The sequence below is a fragment of the Tyto alba genome, unplaced genomic scaffold (genome assembly GCF_018691265.1).
Source record: "Tyto alba isolate M040663 unplaced genomic scaffold, T.alba_DEE_v4.0 Super-Scaffold_45, whole genome shotgun sequence".
In the NCBI taxonomy this organism is placed as follows: Eukaryota; Metazoa; Chordata; class Aves; order Strigiformes; family Tytonidae; genus Tyto; species Tyto alba.
The window spans coordinates 17,869,316-17,885,579 of record NW_024881321.1 but is presented as its reverse complement, the minus strand read 5'-3'; the positions used below and the strand labels follow the sequence as shown (position 1 = coordinate 17,885,579).

General features: G+C 40.5%; 1 protein-coding gene across 11 annotated transcripts in view; it reads right to left on the bottom strand.

The window, feature by feature from the left end:
- Window positions 1-16,264, bottom strand: part of LMO7 (LIM domain 7) — a 134,291-nt gene extending 118,027 nt beyond the window's left edge. For 3 of the 11 annotated variants that reach the window (XM_042805966.1, XM_042805965.1, XM_042805968.1), the window contains exon 1: window positions 16,123-16,241. In XM_042805966.1, the coding sequence (XP_042661900.1) occupies window positions 16,123-16,191 (69 nt within the window). In that variant the 5' untranslated portion in view covers window positions 16,192-16,241. Of the gene's footprint in view, window positions 1-16,122 lie in introns of all 11 variants that reach the window. The other 8 variants (XM_042805963.1, XM_042805967.1, XM_042805969.1 and 5 more) reach the window with 6 other exon arrangements.

The window sequence follows — 16,264 nt, the reverse complement described above, 5'->3', positions numbered from 1 at the left end:
AAAGACTTGTTAATATTCTTGCCTACATGCAGGAATAAGTCTACAATATAACTCCCCAAAACAAAAAATGGGTACAACAAAACAATTCTGAGAAATATATACAACATTATCTGAAAGCAGTTTATTCTGGAATGAAAGCTTTCCCTTATAAACACTGTAATGGCAAGTTGAGAATCCCTGCAAAATATCTTCCGAATCCCTGGGAAGCTGCAATACACTGCAATGGACGACATTGTTATTTTAATCAAATCTCAAAACTTTGCACAAATTGAAACTAGATTAAGTGGTAAACATTTTGCTGGTTAATGAAAGTTTTGTGAGCAAACTTGTGATACCAACATTTCTGCTAAAAAGAAAAAAAAAATGGCTACATGTGAAAAATACTATGGCAGAAAATTCTTTGTAGCTTTTTATAGTAAAGTAATTTTGCAAACATTGTAAAGGCTTTTGTGCTACTCAAAAATGCACAGCAGTGTTCAGATTAACAGAAAGTAATTGACAAAACATCAAGTAAACTCCTTTCTCTGTCATGATCCTATTTTTTCACATAAATGATACATTTGTGAAATTTATAGCATCTGAACGCCGAATACACATTTTTTCAGTATGACATAGTGAGGGCTATTTTAAGATGCTGGAATGTCATTAATTTGTGCCCCTTAGCTCAGCAATTTGTAAATGATTAGCTCTAGAGCACCAAAACAAAGTAAAGCCTGTCTAAGCCCATTTCATCTGACTACTAATGTTTAATTTAAACATGCTTACAAGATCTAATGCCAAAACCCAGCATATACTGTTTATCATAAAATTGAAATGGAAGCCTGATATGTAATATATACCTAGAGGAAGACAAGAACAACTCTGTTTTTAAGCCTACAGCTTGGCCCTTTCAGTTGCCCAAGACTTCTTTGAAGTACCTACATTTCTACTGTAACACAGCCCCTGAAGACTAAGTTTAGTTTGAGATGTCATTGTCAAACCTTTTTCCTATAGTGTCAATAGAAGGGGAGAGAAAGAAGAGTATGATTAAGCATAATGCTATTTAAGTATCTATTTTTCTGGTTACAAGAAATTCCTGTATTTAACATTATCCTCACACCTTTAAGAGGGAAGAGGCTTGTACTATCAGATTCTCGTTCCTGTTGAATTTTATGGGAAATAGCAAGTCCTTGGCTGTTGTGCCCCATCACAGGGAGCTGCACAGAGGATCACAGGACTGTGGCAGCTCGGTAGCTCTGCTCTCTGGAAAAGCCTTAAACTCTCAACAGGTCATAAGACTCCTTAAACAAGGCTAAAAATGAAATTATATGGGGAAAGTGGGGAGCTCCAGAATGTTTATGAAAGTTTGGCTCTAGGAGAGAATCACTCCCAATAGCAAAATGGGGCAAACCGTCACTACTTTCTGTTTGTTTTTTTAAATCCATGAAACAGAACACACCTACCACTTCTCTTTTCATCCTGAGCAATTTATTCAAAGTCAAAGCTTTGGTCTGAAGTTTAAGGTCTTATTTAATTTTATTTAGTTCTGGGCTAGCCTTAAAGGAGCAGTGAGAGGGGCTTAAAATTGTCAACATCATTTGCCAGGAAATATAAGTTACCTGCTCTTCGGCACCAATTGAGTACACTTGTTTCAAGTTCTTCAAGTTTGAGAAAAATATCTGGACTACAAGAATTCCTTACTTTAATTAATGACTTGCTCTAACTTGACTTTAAATTAGTTTAATCACTATGAAGGAACTGTAAGAAAAAAAAATATGTTCAGCATCGTCTGATATTTTAAAGTAACAGCTTTAAAATGGACCTTTATACTAGCCTTCAAGAAGGGAAAGAATAAGCAGTGACCACACTGACAACTCTGAGACTTGGGTAACAAGAGAGGCCGAAGATTCACGAGTGGCAGTGAATGGTCCTGCTGCATGGTCCCACTCCTGGCCGGCTCCTCTCATGTGAGGACAGAGACCCCCCCCACATCAGGAGAGGACAGAGGGCTCCTGTGGCCCCTTCTACCCCCAATAAAATTATCTGATCAAAATAATTGTAATTCACATTTAGGTGTTTATTAGTATTTTAACAATTCTACCAGTCTTCCTTATTGAAAAGGATGTGGAAGCCAGAGGTACGTATTGGGGAAGAGAAATTTTGAGACAGGATGATCTTGAATCCTCTACACTTAGACAAAGAGAAGTAAAATTTAAGCATCCAATTTCTAACTCAAAAAAAAAAAAAAAAAAAAAAAAGAACAAAACCAAAAACAAACAAAATCACACCCCAAAAAATCCCACAACCCCACAAAACGAACAAAACCAAAACAAAATACAAACAAAAAAAAAAAGGAAAAAAAAAAACAAAAACCCAAACAAAACAAAACAAACAAACAAAAAAAAACCAAACAAAACCAAAAACAAACAAACAAAAAAAAAACCAAGAGAGTTCATTTTCATTTTGAGCAATTATCTGGAAGTTTTATAAATCCTTATCCACCTAAAAGGAATTTTAATAAGGAAGGTACCGCACCGAAGCACTGAAACCCAAGCTAAATCATTTCCATAACCTCAGAAAAGATATTTCAAGTTTCTTTTCCCTGGCAACTGTTTTCATTCCTGGTTGGAAATATCTTCTCTCAGTTTAGTGCTTAAAGAAAAAAAGTTCAAATACACAGACAGGCTGCTGTAGCAGCTCTGAGTTGAGATGTTCCTGTTTACCTCAGCTAAGCAATTTCCTAACTCTGATGGGTGCCACTAAAGCAATCAGATTGTTTAACATCTGATGCAAATTACTGGAGATGAATGCTCAAATCCACCAGCACACATAGAAATGGAAATTAGCAAAAAGCAACAATATCGCAACTCAGCTTGATGCTGAACTTAATACAAATATCACTAAAGGAAATCAGGAGATAAGAAGCAAGACAAATTTGGAGACTGCAGCATGAGTTACAGCAGAAGGTCCACATGATGAATTCAAAAGAGAAAATCCCACTCCATATACCATTTTTTTGATCTGGAACCAAAGAATCTTTACCTGCTCTTAAAAAAAAAAAGAAAAAACAAAAAACAAAAAAACAACAGAAAACCTCCTCCAGCCATGAGTACATCTTAAAGTTGTTGTGGCAGACATTCAGTACTAACCATCTTGAACCTTCTCCCCCATAAGCTTAATCTCTGGGTAGTTAAACAAATATTAATAATTGAAAAGTACACAAAGTGATTTTACTAAGAGGCTAATTAACAACTTAATTTCAGTTTAGCAGCTGATTTTTAGTTGGCGTTAAACCAACAGGAGCTTAAAAGAACCTATTACATACAAGATAAGATTCTGAATAACCTTGTGAGTTACGAGTTGGCAGTTTGATGTGGCCCTCAGACTTCAAAGGTCCCTTTCATAAGAGAGCAGGACAAAGGGAGAGAGGTCTGTATCATCATTTACGGTAAATAAAATAGATAAATCCACTACACACTAGAAAGCTGATGTAAGGAAAAGACTGAACTTTGCATGAGCTTCATCAACGTTTTAGGAGCCCCAAATTACCCCGTAGTTTTTTGATTAGAAGATGACAGTAATTTGGAAAAGCAACAGCAAATAGTCCAGTAGCACAGAAGGACCCAGATAAAAGTTTCTGCTACTCTGCTATCAGCAGATGCTTGGGAGGTCACATCACCAGGCTGCAGTGGAGCACGTGCCCAAGAGTTTCCTGACACCTTAAGGGAACAAGTCAGAGCCACCCACCCAGGGCACACACAGCTCAAACTCTCTTCGTTTTCTACTGCTCAGCCTTAATGATTCCTATAACCCTGGTCATGAATATACAGGCAGACAGGAAAAACTGACCATCCCTGGTGTCAGCGTTAGAGGAATTGCATGTTAAGGTCCAGTCACTAAACACACACACGGCTGATAAATAGGCCATGTAGAAACACAAGGATCTCCCCCTTACCAGAATTCACTGATGAAAAACCAGCGACATGCAGCCTAAAATTAACCTAGTGTGAAATGAAAAGTACAAACTTTTAAGTGGAAAGCTGCCTAATGTAATTTTCACAATTACCATTTAATTTAAGAAGCAGATCAAAGTAGTGTATCATTTACATTTTCAAACATTAAGTTTTAAAGATCAAAGCCCTCTAGTATTTCCAGACTGCATATATGTGAGTAACTTGGTTAATGAATCTATGCAGAGGAAGAACATGAACTGCTCATCTGCTCCATGAAGCAGTTTCCCCATCATCCAAAACCACAGCAAGTGGTATCTGCAATAACCATCATCAGCAAGCACCCATTAACACTATATATAAATAGAAGCAAGGGGCTTCGAGGTCTAAAATAGCATTATACCAATTTTCTGACTGCTGGAGAACTCTCTCCCTGAAACTAGCCACTGCTTCAGAGATTTTTTTTCACAACTTCAGCCTGACAGCTGTGATTTAACAGTGCTTATACAATGTTCCAAAAGTCATTAAAGTCTTCACTCCATTGTTGTGTTTAAACAAAACCGTGTTTCATGACAGTGTAGCCTAATTATGCCAACAAGTTATATAGAGAGAGGTGCACTTTGTAAATATTGCAAAAAATCATGTCAGTTTAATTTTACGTAGACATGAAATAGCAGCAGCAGAGGTGATGTTTTAATGACCACTGGGAGTTGCTGCAAACAGACCCTGGTCAAATTCAGTGTAAAGTAGAAAGTGTCCTGGCACTTATATCCAGGAAATAATCAAACTTTTAGTTCATACTGAAGACTCATGCCTACTTCTGAGTGCCTCCCAAAAAATGCAGTTTAGAATTCAAGATTAAAACCAGATTTTTCTCAGCAGAAAACCAGAGAGCATCATGGCCATAAAACCCATGCTAAAAAAAGATACAATCATTTAAACCCAGCCAGTAAACAGGAGCTGCTCATGGGAGTTGAGAAGATGGCCAAAACTACTTTTATTGAGCTGAGGAATGTGACAGCACCACATATGTAATGTGCAACAATATTTGGTACCTGATTGCTGGTGCTACAATAACATCCAATCCCCAGAGTCTTCTTTATTGTATGCTAAGATCCTCAATACACCACGCTGCCCATCAGACTGGTCCCAAACACAGGATGGATTTTTATCTGCATCTCCCTTATGCTACCTCTTTCCCTTCCAAATCACAGGATTAAAACTATTTTAAAAGTAGATGGGAGGGGGTATATAATTCTGACATTTACACGGAAACTTTAATTCTTGTAGCACAGTATTATACATCTAATACAGGAAAGAAGGGGGCACAAGAAATCCACACACCTACCTCTAAACAAGAGAGGATTTAAAGCAGCATTCTCGAGAGAAGATTCTCTGACAGACACTTCTCGTGGTAAGGATGTTGCATTCTATAACTGAGACTGACAAGCTCTTAAAAAGATGAACGGCCATTACACTTTTGCAATAGCTGAGGAACCAACGTATTAGTACTCTGGCAAACAGTCTTCCAGCCAGCCAGAAGAAGTTATATAGAAGCAAGTTTCATACTTTAGATCTTCTCCCACCAAATAAAAAAGTTGAGCAATATCCAGGCTTTTTAGATGAAGAAAACGATGAGCTGTGTCTGGATGCAATTAACTCATAGCATCCTAATCTCACAGGATGTTTATGTTGCGTAACACTGTAAAATACATGGGTATTCCTGACAGACCCAAACTGGCTGACAAGGATTTCTGTGTGACAGCAGCCACACTGCTTCAAATTCCCATCCTACATCAGGTAGGTAGACGCAGCCAAAGCACTTAAAGGTCTTAATCCGCATCTCTGCCAGAAATTAAAACCATGTGCAATCTAAGCAATATTATATGCATTGGTAGATGAAAAAAAAATGGTAAAATTTGTGCATGCCACATCTACCTCTACTAGCAGTCTGCAGATGAGTGCCCTTTCCCAAAGGGGAATATACATCCCCCACCTCAAGAAGAAACAAAGACACGTACGCTTCTTTACTTGAGTGGAGAAGCACGTGCTGAGGTTGGGATGAGAAGGTTCTGGAAATCCAGATCTCTTCTCCATATGATTCCCCCCCCCCCCCCCCCCCCCCAGCAGCAATGTCTGTTAAACTGAGCCTGCACCAGGTTCACCTGTTCCCAGACTGAATAAAGGTAAGACATGGCTGAGCTACAACCACAGCACAGCTGGGTTAGGAATAACACTCTAAGGAAATAAAAAAAAACAAAAAATAAGACTGAGGTGAGGAAGGCAGTCATACCTTTAAAACCAGCTGAGACACACCAATATCCTTTCCATATATTTCATTCCCCCGTATCTGAAAGTTAGCGTGACATTAGAGATGTCTTCTACTGCCTGAGAGACACCCTCCTCTATCCTGTCTCCTCGGCTGATCAGAGAGGAAAGAGAAAACAATCAGATGAGTCACCACTGGAAATCTGCACGGCTGGATCGCATCTAACCCATCTATGCACCAGACACAGGAAACCGAATTACTGCCAGCCTCCCGACCACGTCTGCTTAGACGCTGGAAAACACTGCTCCAACCTTACGCTTCGTTACCATGACCAGTAGATACGGTCCTTGCAAGAGACTCGCCCACACACAAAGACCAAATCTTGTTGCCGAAATGTGCATGTTAATCTTGTCAGAATACAAAATGCTTAACTTTTATATTAACAACCAGACCCGATTTAATAGCTTTATTCTTTTTAACTACAGTATATCCAAATAAGTTTAGGAAAAGAACGTTCACCTTTTCATTGTAAATTTCAAGGGGATATAGTTTTCAGAAGGAAAGATCAAAGATTCCGAGATTCCACCGGAAAATGGAATGCCACAAGATTTTAGTTGCCACGTTACCAAAAAAAAAAAAAAAAAAAACCAAAAACCAAACCAACAAAAAAAACAACCAAACAAAAAAAACAACAAAAAAAACCCCAACCAACCAAACAAAAAAAAAAAAAAAAAAAAAAAACAAACACAAAAAAACAGCCCCACAAAACTGTTTTAGAAATTCTCAGCTGGGGAGGTAAGAAAGGAAAGAAATAAAAAAAAAGAACGATAGGTACACACACACACACATTTATTTTTCAGCCAGGTCTAACAGGAGGCTTCCATGCCCCTTGGTAGGTAAAGCAGAGGAGATACTAATTTTACAAATTTGTAAGTGAAAAAATTAAAATAAGTGTAATAACACATTCAGAAATTTAGAACAGTCTGAGACTGTATTTCCCCAATCTTTTAAATGGCCAAAATGCAAAACAAAAGCAAAAAAAACCCCAGATTTAAAAATCCAGCATGTTCTACAAAATTTCATAATTTAAATACTTACTTTGTAAGAAATTCACTCCAGTAAGAAGGAAAAAGTAGCTATTTACAAATAACCTTAGGTGCACATTTCTCCTCTTCCCTTTCCAAGCCTCTCTCCTCTGTCATTTCTCCACAGCACACAGCTTCCAACCCCATCCACTGACACCTCACATGCAGAACTTCCTGGAGTCTTTAACGATGCTCTCAAATGGAATTACAGCCTGTGTCTGCAAGACCTACCCCAATGTCACAGAGGACTTTTGGATTTTATCAGATGCACACTAGGTCATTAGTGAGCAACCCAGTCTGTGCATTTCAATGGGGATTTGTCTTTGAAAAAATTCATTGACAGGTAAGACTCGCAGTTGTGAAGCAATACCCTCCTGAATAATCATCGAGTTGATGTTTACTATACCAGAGGTTTTTTCCCTCCACAGCATCAGGCAAATGTCTGTGAAAGATATCCATCTGTACCTGAAGCTCATGCCTTCATCCTCACCCCACTTTCATTCAGTCCAAATAAGAGCAACTCCAAACAGCCTTTTTATTGAATGAAAGCCGAGAATTCACAATGAGGATGCCCACCTGACATTAAAAAAAAAAAAAATATGCAAAGGTGAGACCTTTGTAGTCAGTTAAGACAGTCCATGTCCCTTTGTTACAACCCCTTCTGTTTGCAGAGGAACCTGCAATCAACTGCCTAGCCCATTTTTACTCAGGATTACATTTTCAGGTGCATCACAACAGGGTATTTTGTCAGTGGCACTATTTAGGCAAATGGAGCATGGTGACACAAAGAAGAAAAGCGGTTTTTCTGGGAGTGGAAATGCAGCAGTGCCTAGCTTTGTCCCCAGATTCACCTAACCTGAAAGAGGATCCAAAGAAGCATTTCAAGGCATTGCAACAGCTGTTGCTACAAAACCCCCCACCCCTGCAGTGTCAAACCTGGATCATCTTCTTCTCCACAGCCATTTTGGCATCTGGCTTTGTTTGCTTCCATTCTTTATCACATCATGACTTACTAGCCAACACGGTCATTTGACCACATAGAAAGTCTTAGATCAAACTCCACAAGCTAGATTTTTCCAAATTCCTTCCTGAAGGAAAAAGTAATAATAACAAGAAGCAGGGCCAATAAAGTACTTCCAGGAAAGAATTTGCAAATCACACTAGAGATTAGATCCAGGATTAGATTGCACCCCTGAAGGGCAAGTGATGATCACTGCATAACTGCTGGGCCAGATGGCCCAACACCTCTGAAGGACCATCTCCCAACCAACGAAACGCCAGCAAGACACAAGGGCTGCTTCTGCCATAGCAGAAGTCAGTGTATAAGCATATCAAATACTTTCAAATGCTTTGGCCCAGAAACTCCTGGCAGAGTTTCTATTTAAAACAGCTCCAACCATATAAGCCTTATCAAATTCATCCCGAAGAAGTTATTTATGGCTGGAAGCCAGCCTCCCTAATTCAGGTGTCTAGCTTTATCTCAACCTCGGGTGCCCAGTAAGTGGCTCCTGAGTCACGTAATGAAAAGAGCTGGGCAATGAGCAGAACCAGGTGACTTAAGAAGCCTCCAGGGAAAGAGGTGGCTTCTCTAAATTCAGGTGCCTGCCTCTCTTCATCCCACTAGATCGGCTGCAACCCAACAGCAAGCTGCCACCAAAAGGCCAACTCGGCCAACATCACGTCTCTCCTGGCATGAACACTGGTGCCCATCTCACCTCCCAGGAACCAATCGAGTACCAAATAACACAAAACAGGCCGAGTTTCCCAAGTTTCCATCATCAGATGAACTCCCTAAGCCAAATGACTGGAGAGTCAGACAAACGCCACTGCCACCACAAAACAAGGCAGGAGAAGAACATGCCAAGCACCGGAGTTTTAATGACACCTTGCTGTGACAATCTCCTGGCACTAACACAAAACCACATCGTCGTGGGACCTACCCTAGGAGGGCAGCTTGGCCCAACCAACAGTTTTCAATGTCTCTGCTTGTCAAATTGATCCGAACCCAGATATTCCTTTAAAGCTATGTTACATGACAATGATTTTGACTTTTTTTGGCAAACGCAGTAATAACTATTTCCCCAAATTAGTGTATCGTGTTTCTTTTCTAATAGTAATGACTGAAAGCTGGATCACATCCAGAAAAAAAAGTTAGGACTTCCACATGAGCTGGTGCAAAAAAAATGTGCCAACACACCCAGCACTAGCAAAAAAAATGAAGCAAGTCTTATAATCCTCATGCCTTTCTAATATAATCCCAGATGTTTTGTACCACAAATGCAAAACACTGTTGAAATTAAGATTCTCTATTCAGTGTAACACAAATGAAAGTTTTGCAGCTAAATATCCAACTGGAAGCTAGCACACTGTGAGTCAGATCCATACAGCTTTCTTTTCATTGGAAAAATAAAAATTTAGCACTATTCATAAATGCTAAATTTACAACTGCTTACAGAAGCTCACAGCTTGAGGAATCAAAGAACCTATTTTAAAGTAGTTTAATCACTACATTCCTTTAAAGTTAGATTTTTCTCTTGGATTGACTGTATTCAGATATGTGAAAAACAGCAAAACAAAACACTCCTCCTAAGCTAATTTGGATAATAAGTTAGGTGTGTCAAGCACACCTTAGACCAGCAGAAGCATTGGGTCTGAAAGTATGTGCTGTTTTTCATTAAATTGCTGAAGATGTAAAGCCCATTTAAAAAATGATAGTTAAGAGTTATGTTAGTCTCATTAAGCAGAAAAGGTTGTGCTGTGGGTTTGGGTTTGTTTTTTTTTTTTTTAAAAAAAAAAAGGCAAAACAAAACGAAAACAACTCTGCCAGGAGTGGATAAAGGAACATTAAAAAGGAGGAGTGGTAGGTACAAGAAACAGCTGGAATGTATCTGGTTCTTACAACACAATAAAATCCAAGCGTTTTCCAAAGCTCAGCAAGGTCACCATCTAATGTAATACACCCAAGTACTCATTACAAACTTAAAAATTTGGACCAAAAAACCATGTTGGACAAAGAAAAGGTGCTAAAAGGGAGTCCATAGTAGTCCACAGTAATGGGGGGTGGGAAGCATGCTAAACATGGAAATCATCATCTCACCTCCTCCCCAAACTATGGGTGGAAAAAAATGTATGACCTCACAACATTGCAGAATGGGCCAGGGCACAGTTCAAAAAACAAACAAACAAAAACATAGGAGGAAAAGAACAAAAGTAACTCCATGACTGACTGTAGTTGGTAACCACAAGATACAGAACAGAAAAGGAAGGTCTGGTCAGAATTGTCTGTAGATCCCCTTAAGCTGCAGTGCATTTCCCCAGTATAGAAGACATACCCATTTCTATAGTCAAGAAGTTAATTCTTCCTCTTAAAGTGCCTGCAGATGCTGCTTTTATGCAAAATTTTAAAACAACCCTCAAAACTACCAAGAGACTACAAAGAGGAACCGTCGACAAAGGAAACTACACTGTGAACTCAGACCAAAACTATGCATGCCCATCGCACAGAATTGTGTGAAGACAGATTTCGAGCATCTCTGAGAAATCCAAATATAGACTTAGCTTGAAAATACATGAACCCTCCTTGCAGAAACCAGGAAAAAGATTTTACTCTCAAGCAAAAAATCGGTCCCATTTTTCTCTCAAACACATTACCACATACACCACAGATATCTTCCCTGAGGTCTGGAAGGAAAGGGACAACAAGATAACGAAGACAATAATGTTCAGCCAGATAAAACAATATTACTGTCAGTCTTTCCCTCTAAAACATTACTGCTAGCCCTGCCATATGACATTTTGCCACAGCACTTTCATAGTCTGCAGCCAGTGGAGAACGTTATTTCTAGGATCTACATTCCCACAGGATTTACTTAACAGCATGTATACTTATGTATCAATTCATATTTATATATTAATTGGATACACTTAGATTTACTCCATGCAAGGGCTCACTGCCAAGAATCTACACACAATAATGAAATACTGATGCATCCACCTAAAGGAGGGTTAAATACATCCCTTATGTAGATGTGAGCCAGGACTTTGGCAGCCGTGCTGTAAGAAGTTCTCCAGAAACCAGCCCACCCAGGTTTTATGACTTGACAGAATTACCCAGTATTAGACATGGTTTAGGCAACACAATATATAGATTTTCCCTTCTCATTCACACATTTTTCATTCTGACACCATCCAGGACATCAACTGGCTCTCTACACACTGTCTGAGAATACCTTACCCAGAACTGAGAAAAACCTTTTCATAATGATTAGTTCAACTAAAATAAATGTACCTACAAGAAGAGGATATGAACAGTAAAATGAGTCTTCTACCTCTATAGTTATTCCTCCCATCTGCCATACCAGACTGTATGCATTAGATTCATGCTTGGGGGAAAAACAGAAGAAAATAACCACAGAGGTAAGATCTCTATGCAAATACAGGGAAAACATTGCTGCTAGACCTCTTGGTGCATTTGCAGAAGCCATAAAAATATACAGTAGAAATGCAGACTTCGAACAGTTTCAACAAATAGAAACATTTGGTGACCACATGTCAGAGACCATTCACTGGATTTGATTGCTGTACTGTTGGTCCAAACCAAAAGATTTCGGTTAGTAGTCCTGCCTCTCAAGTTTTATCCTCAGGCTGACTCTTTCTACCAAGCTACTCTGCGAATCTGCTTTTTGAATCTTCTGAGCAGGCAGGGTGTGTGTATGTGTGTGCGTCTGTGTGTATACACATATCTGTTTTTTCCCCAAAAAAGGCGAAAACCAAAGCCCCCAAATAATTTTCCAACATCCAACATGTAACAGACACTTTTAAATCACAAAGGCAGATAGTTTTGGACTCCAAAAAGAACACTGTAATGTACTAATAAATGAAGCTGTCAGCACACACAACAGCATTCAGATCAATCAGGCCATTCCACTACCTACATAATGGCCAGGGCAGATATGAGCAGCAGAGGTATCTTTAGCTGCCGTCCAGACATGCTGGGCTCTCTTCCTCTAACGCTGTCTGTTGAAAACAACAAAAACCTTATCTTGCTACAGAAATCCTACCGGTGAAACACCTCTCCCCACCAACACTGGGCAGTGTTAGCACTAGAAAGGACTTCTGTTCTGCTGCAGTGTCCCTGCACCAGGGACAGTCCCAGCACTACAGGGTCCCGCTTGTGACTCTGAGACTGATGCTCTCAGTGACAGTATCAGATGAAATTCGTAGCTCTCAGAACATCTGACTTTAACAACTTTAGATGGGTTATTAGGGGAAGAAATTCAGCTCCTAAGAGGCCCTGTAATAGCTTGCAATATTGGGAGTCACTTGGCCAAACACCTATTTTTCCCTTCAGTGGATTTGTCAAGGTTGCTCCACGTGCTTTCCTACAGTTCTGCTGCTTCACTCCAACAATTCATTCAGGCACACGTCCACTGCCCACCCTCACTCAGACGGGATCTGTACATTCAACTACTGGGGGGTGTGTGGGGGGGTGGAATTCAAGCGTTATTTGCCTCAGGGCACTCCAAAGATTTACAGACTTCATGGGTCAGGTTTCAAGTTGCTTTAGCAAACAATTTCAAACCACAGACATTTACCTGAAGATTAGGGTTCACTTAAGACACGGAACATGAATCAAAAGCTGAGACCTTTTACAAGAAAACGGCACTCTCTTCTTTCCTCATAGAGGGACATCGCTCCTAAAATGGTGAAGAGTGTTTTGGGGGAGAGGGACCACATCTCTTTGTTCACAAGGAAGAACTTTGTGGTGGACTGTGGAGAGGAAGAGGCAGACTGCCCTCCCACATCTTGAGGCAGGAAAACAGACTCGGCAGTCTGGGATATTTAATAGCTGGGGGAAGAATGCTTTGGTTTGGAGGAACAGCTTTTGGCTTGCTTAAGTTATAATATGGAACAGAATGCTGTAAAACAATTTTAACCCAGCTATTTCTAGCTTTGGCAAACACACCTCTACCTTGGAGAAACTATTTCTAAGTTGTGGTGTTTCAGTGTTTTATTCTGGTCTCAGCACGCACCACCTGCCCAGCTGAGGTGCCAAGTAAAGGCTGAGCTGCACGTGAGTTTGAGCAGCACCAGTTGTTACAGGCAAAGCTCAGGAGACTCCAAAAATCCCAGATGCAAGAAGCCACCACCACTAACCAGCATTGGGTTCTGGATCAGTGACAACTGAGAAGAGCTTGAGTTTTGCACAGAAAACCACTACTCTCTCCCCGAAAGAAGTAGGTGTCCTTGACAGCTAACTCTCTGAGAGTGACTAACTGTCTCCAGCTAGGGTAACCGATACCGAGACAAGCAACATTATCTTCCCTCCCAGTTCACCACCACACACAAGACACAAGAGGTTGGGGACTACACCTGAAGAGCTCTGTGTACGGTAAAGACTAAAGATCTGCCTTGTCTGCATTATCACAAACTACGCCTCAACATGCATCTGAATTAAAGAACAAAGTCTTTCATTAACTAACAACAGATATCAGATGCATTTTTTTTGTTGTTATTACTCTTAATCAACTGGTTGGGGTTTTGGGGTTGGGTTTTTTTTGTGTAGTGTAAGAACTAGGATCAAATGTTTGAGCTCCCACCAGCTGCCGTACAACGTAGATTCTCTAGCTGGGAATAGGCAGAAGTAGGACCTGACCAGGACACAATTTTCTCTCACCAAAAGCTTCAAGAACAGATAGGGTGAAAAATTTTCATGTTTTGGGGTGGTTTTTTCCACCCCCCGAGATCTGACAAATACAGCTGCTCATTTCCTCTTACAGAAAGCCTTCAGCTTCAATGTTTGAGCTCAGGTCTTCTGAGGTTGTTTTTTTTTTTTTTTTTTTAAAAAAAATTTCAGAGCCTAAAAAGCTCTGTATTGAAATACAGAAATATGTTAACACAGATTTCACCAGCAAGGGGAAATAGTAACAGTTTACAAAGAGATTTTTACTTGTTCTTTTAAATATATAGTAGCTGGTGTTTGTATACTTTCATCTTCCTCTAATGTTAGGGGGGAAGCTGGCTTACAAAACCTTACGAAAACATAAGAAATTCAAGTTCATAAATATTTGGAAATCTGCCTCATCTTCAAAACTAATTGCTTAATCATTAGGACTCACCAAATATTCACTCTCAATCATGTACACACCACTACGTTTCCCCAAGACCCGCAAATCCTTGGGACACGTCTCATTACTCCAAAAAAATCTTTTCTCATACAACAACAGCAGTGGTTGGTTTTGGCTTTTTAAGCCATCTGGATTTCAAGAGTAGAAGCACCATGTTTCTAAGTTAACCCATTTACAATAAAACGTTTCTCCAAGGGGTAAGTTTAAAAGTTACTTTAAATGAGAACAGCTTTCATGTAACAGAAACAAAGTATAGCCACACAAATTAGATGGGGAAGGGAGGCAAGCAGAACATACTGGTTTTCCACTACACAAACAGTGCAAGCTTTACACTTCCATGGCTTTGCTAGTGCTCCCATGTGCTACTGGCAGGCAAAGAGGGAACCTTTTGTAGGAATGGTACAAGCAGCCAGTATCAAATGAAAACTAATAATAATTAAAACAAATCCCCAAACCCTTAAACCGAGGGTTTTCAAAGACGACATTACATCACCTTAATGAAACTATTTAAAGCTTTGCCAATTTAAAGAAAGCAATACAAGAAATGTATACGTGAGAGAGGAATGCTTTAATTACCTAAACTCACAGCTAGCTCTTACAAAACTGACACTTGGGGAAGCCAGGACTGCTTTAATTACCTACATTCACGGACGGCACTTACAAAACTGACACTTGTGGGAGTCATTTGTGATACCCTTGCCTACTGTGCTCTTAGTTCAAAATTCTCAATAGATTTTAAGCACTAGATGTCATCGTTTTACAGAGGAAACAAAGAAGCCTGGACTCAGGTCTTGACAGGCTTACAAAGATGGGGGGTAAAAAGTAACGAACACTCTTCTTTGGATAATTACTCTTTTTAAAGTTACTGGGACAGCGTTTCTGACAACAGAAGTTTCCTCTCAAGTGAATGGGTGCACAGAAAAAAAAAAAAAAAAGCTTTATATGTTAAAATACATATAAACCAGCATGCTAAAGCCCCCTTTAAAAGCACACTAAGTGAGGCTATTCGGTATTTCTAACATTTCTGAAAACAACTTCCACACCATCAGCCACGCTTGCCCAGCCGCACGCTACCCTACACACGTACACACTCAGGTACACCTCCGAGCAACCTCCTTCCCCTTGCATTAGCATACACTGCACCAGCGTGATCTTGGGTAACGATGCAGAAACACAGATATTTACACCAAGTGCTATGTGCAGTCAGGCACTCATGCTTAAAATAGGAAAGGAGAAAATTACTGTAATTTCAGGTTACTCTCTGTCCCGAACTCTTTCGGGACAGGAAGAAGAAGAGTGCCTTTAATTCGGACTGTCTCAGAGCAAGAGCTAGAGAAGTAATTTGAAAGAAATTAGAAGCCTTAATGACAGGAAGGTAGCTATACCAGCCTTTAATTTGGATTTTTGGGGAGGGGGGCGTTGGCGATACTGCAAAGACAGGCAGATCTCCGCGAGCTTTCACGATACCTTCTTAAAAACAGCAGCTCGCAGCTTGCTGACAAAGAAACAAAGTTTGGGAGCCGCGTCCCAGGAGCGGGGGCAGCCCCACGCCAGCGCCCTCCCGCCCCGGCCGAGTGGGGGGCGCAGCGAGACCCCGGAGTCGCGGGGGGGGGGGGGGGAAGGGGACGGGCGGCCCGGCCTCCCCGCGGGGTGGGGATAGGGTGGGTGTCTAAAAAAAAAAAAAAAAAAAAGGGACCGAGAGACGGCCTCACCTCGACCCATCGCCGAGCTTCGGCGAACGCCGCCTGGCACTCGCACTCCGCGTCCTCTCTCCCCTCCATGGCCGGCGGAGCGAGGGGGTGTGTGTTGGGGGGGGGGGGGGGGGGGGGAAGAACCGGGTGGGAAGTGTGTGTC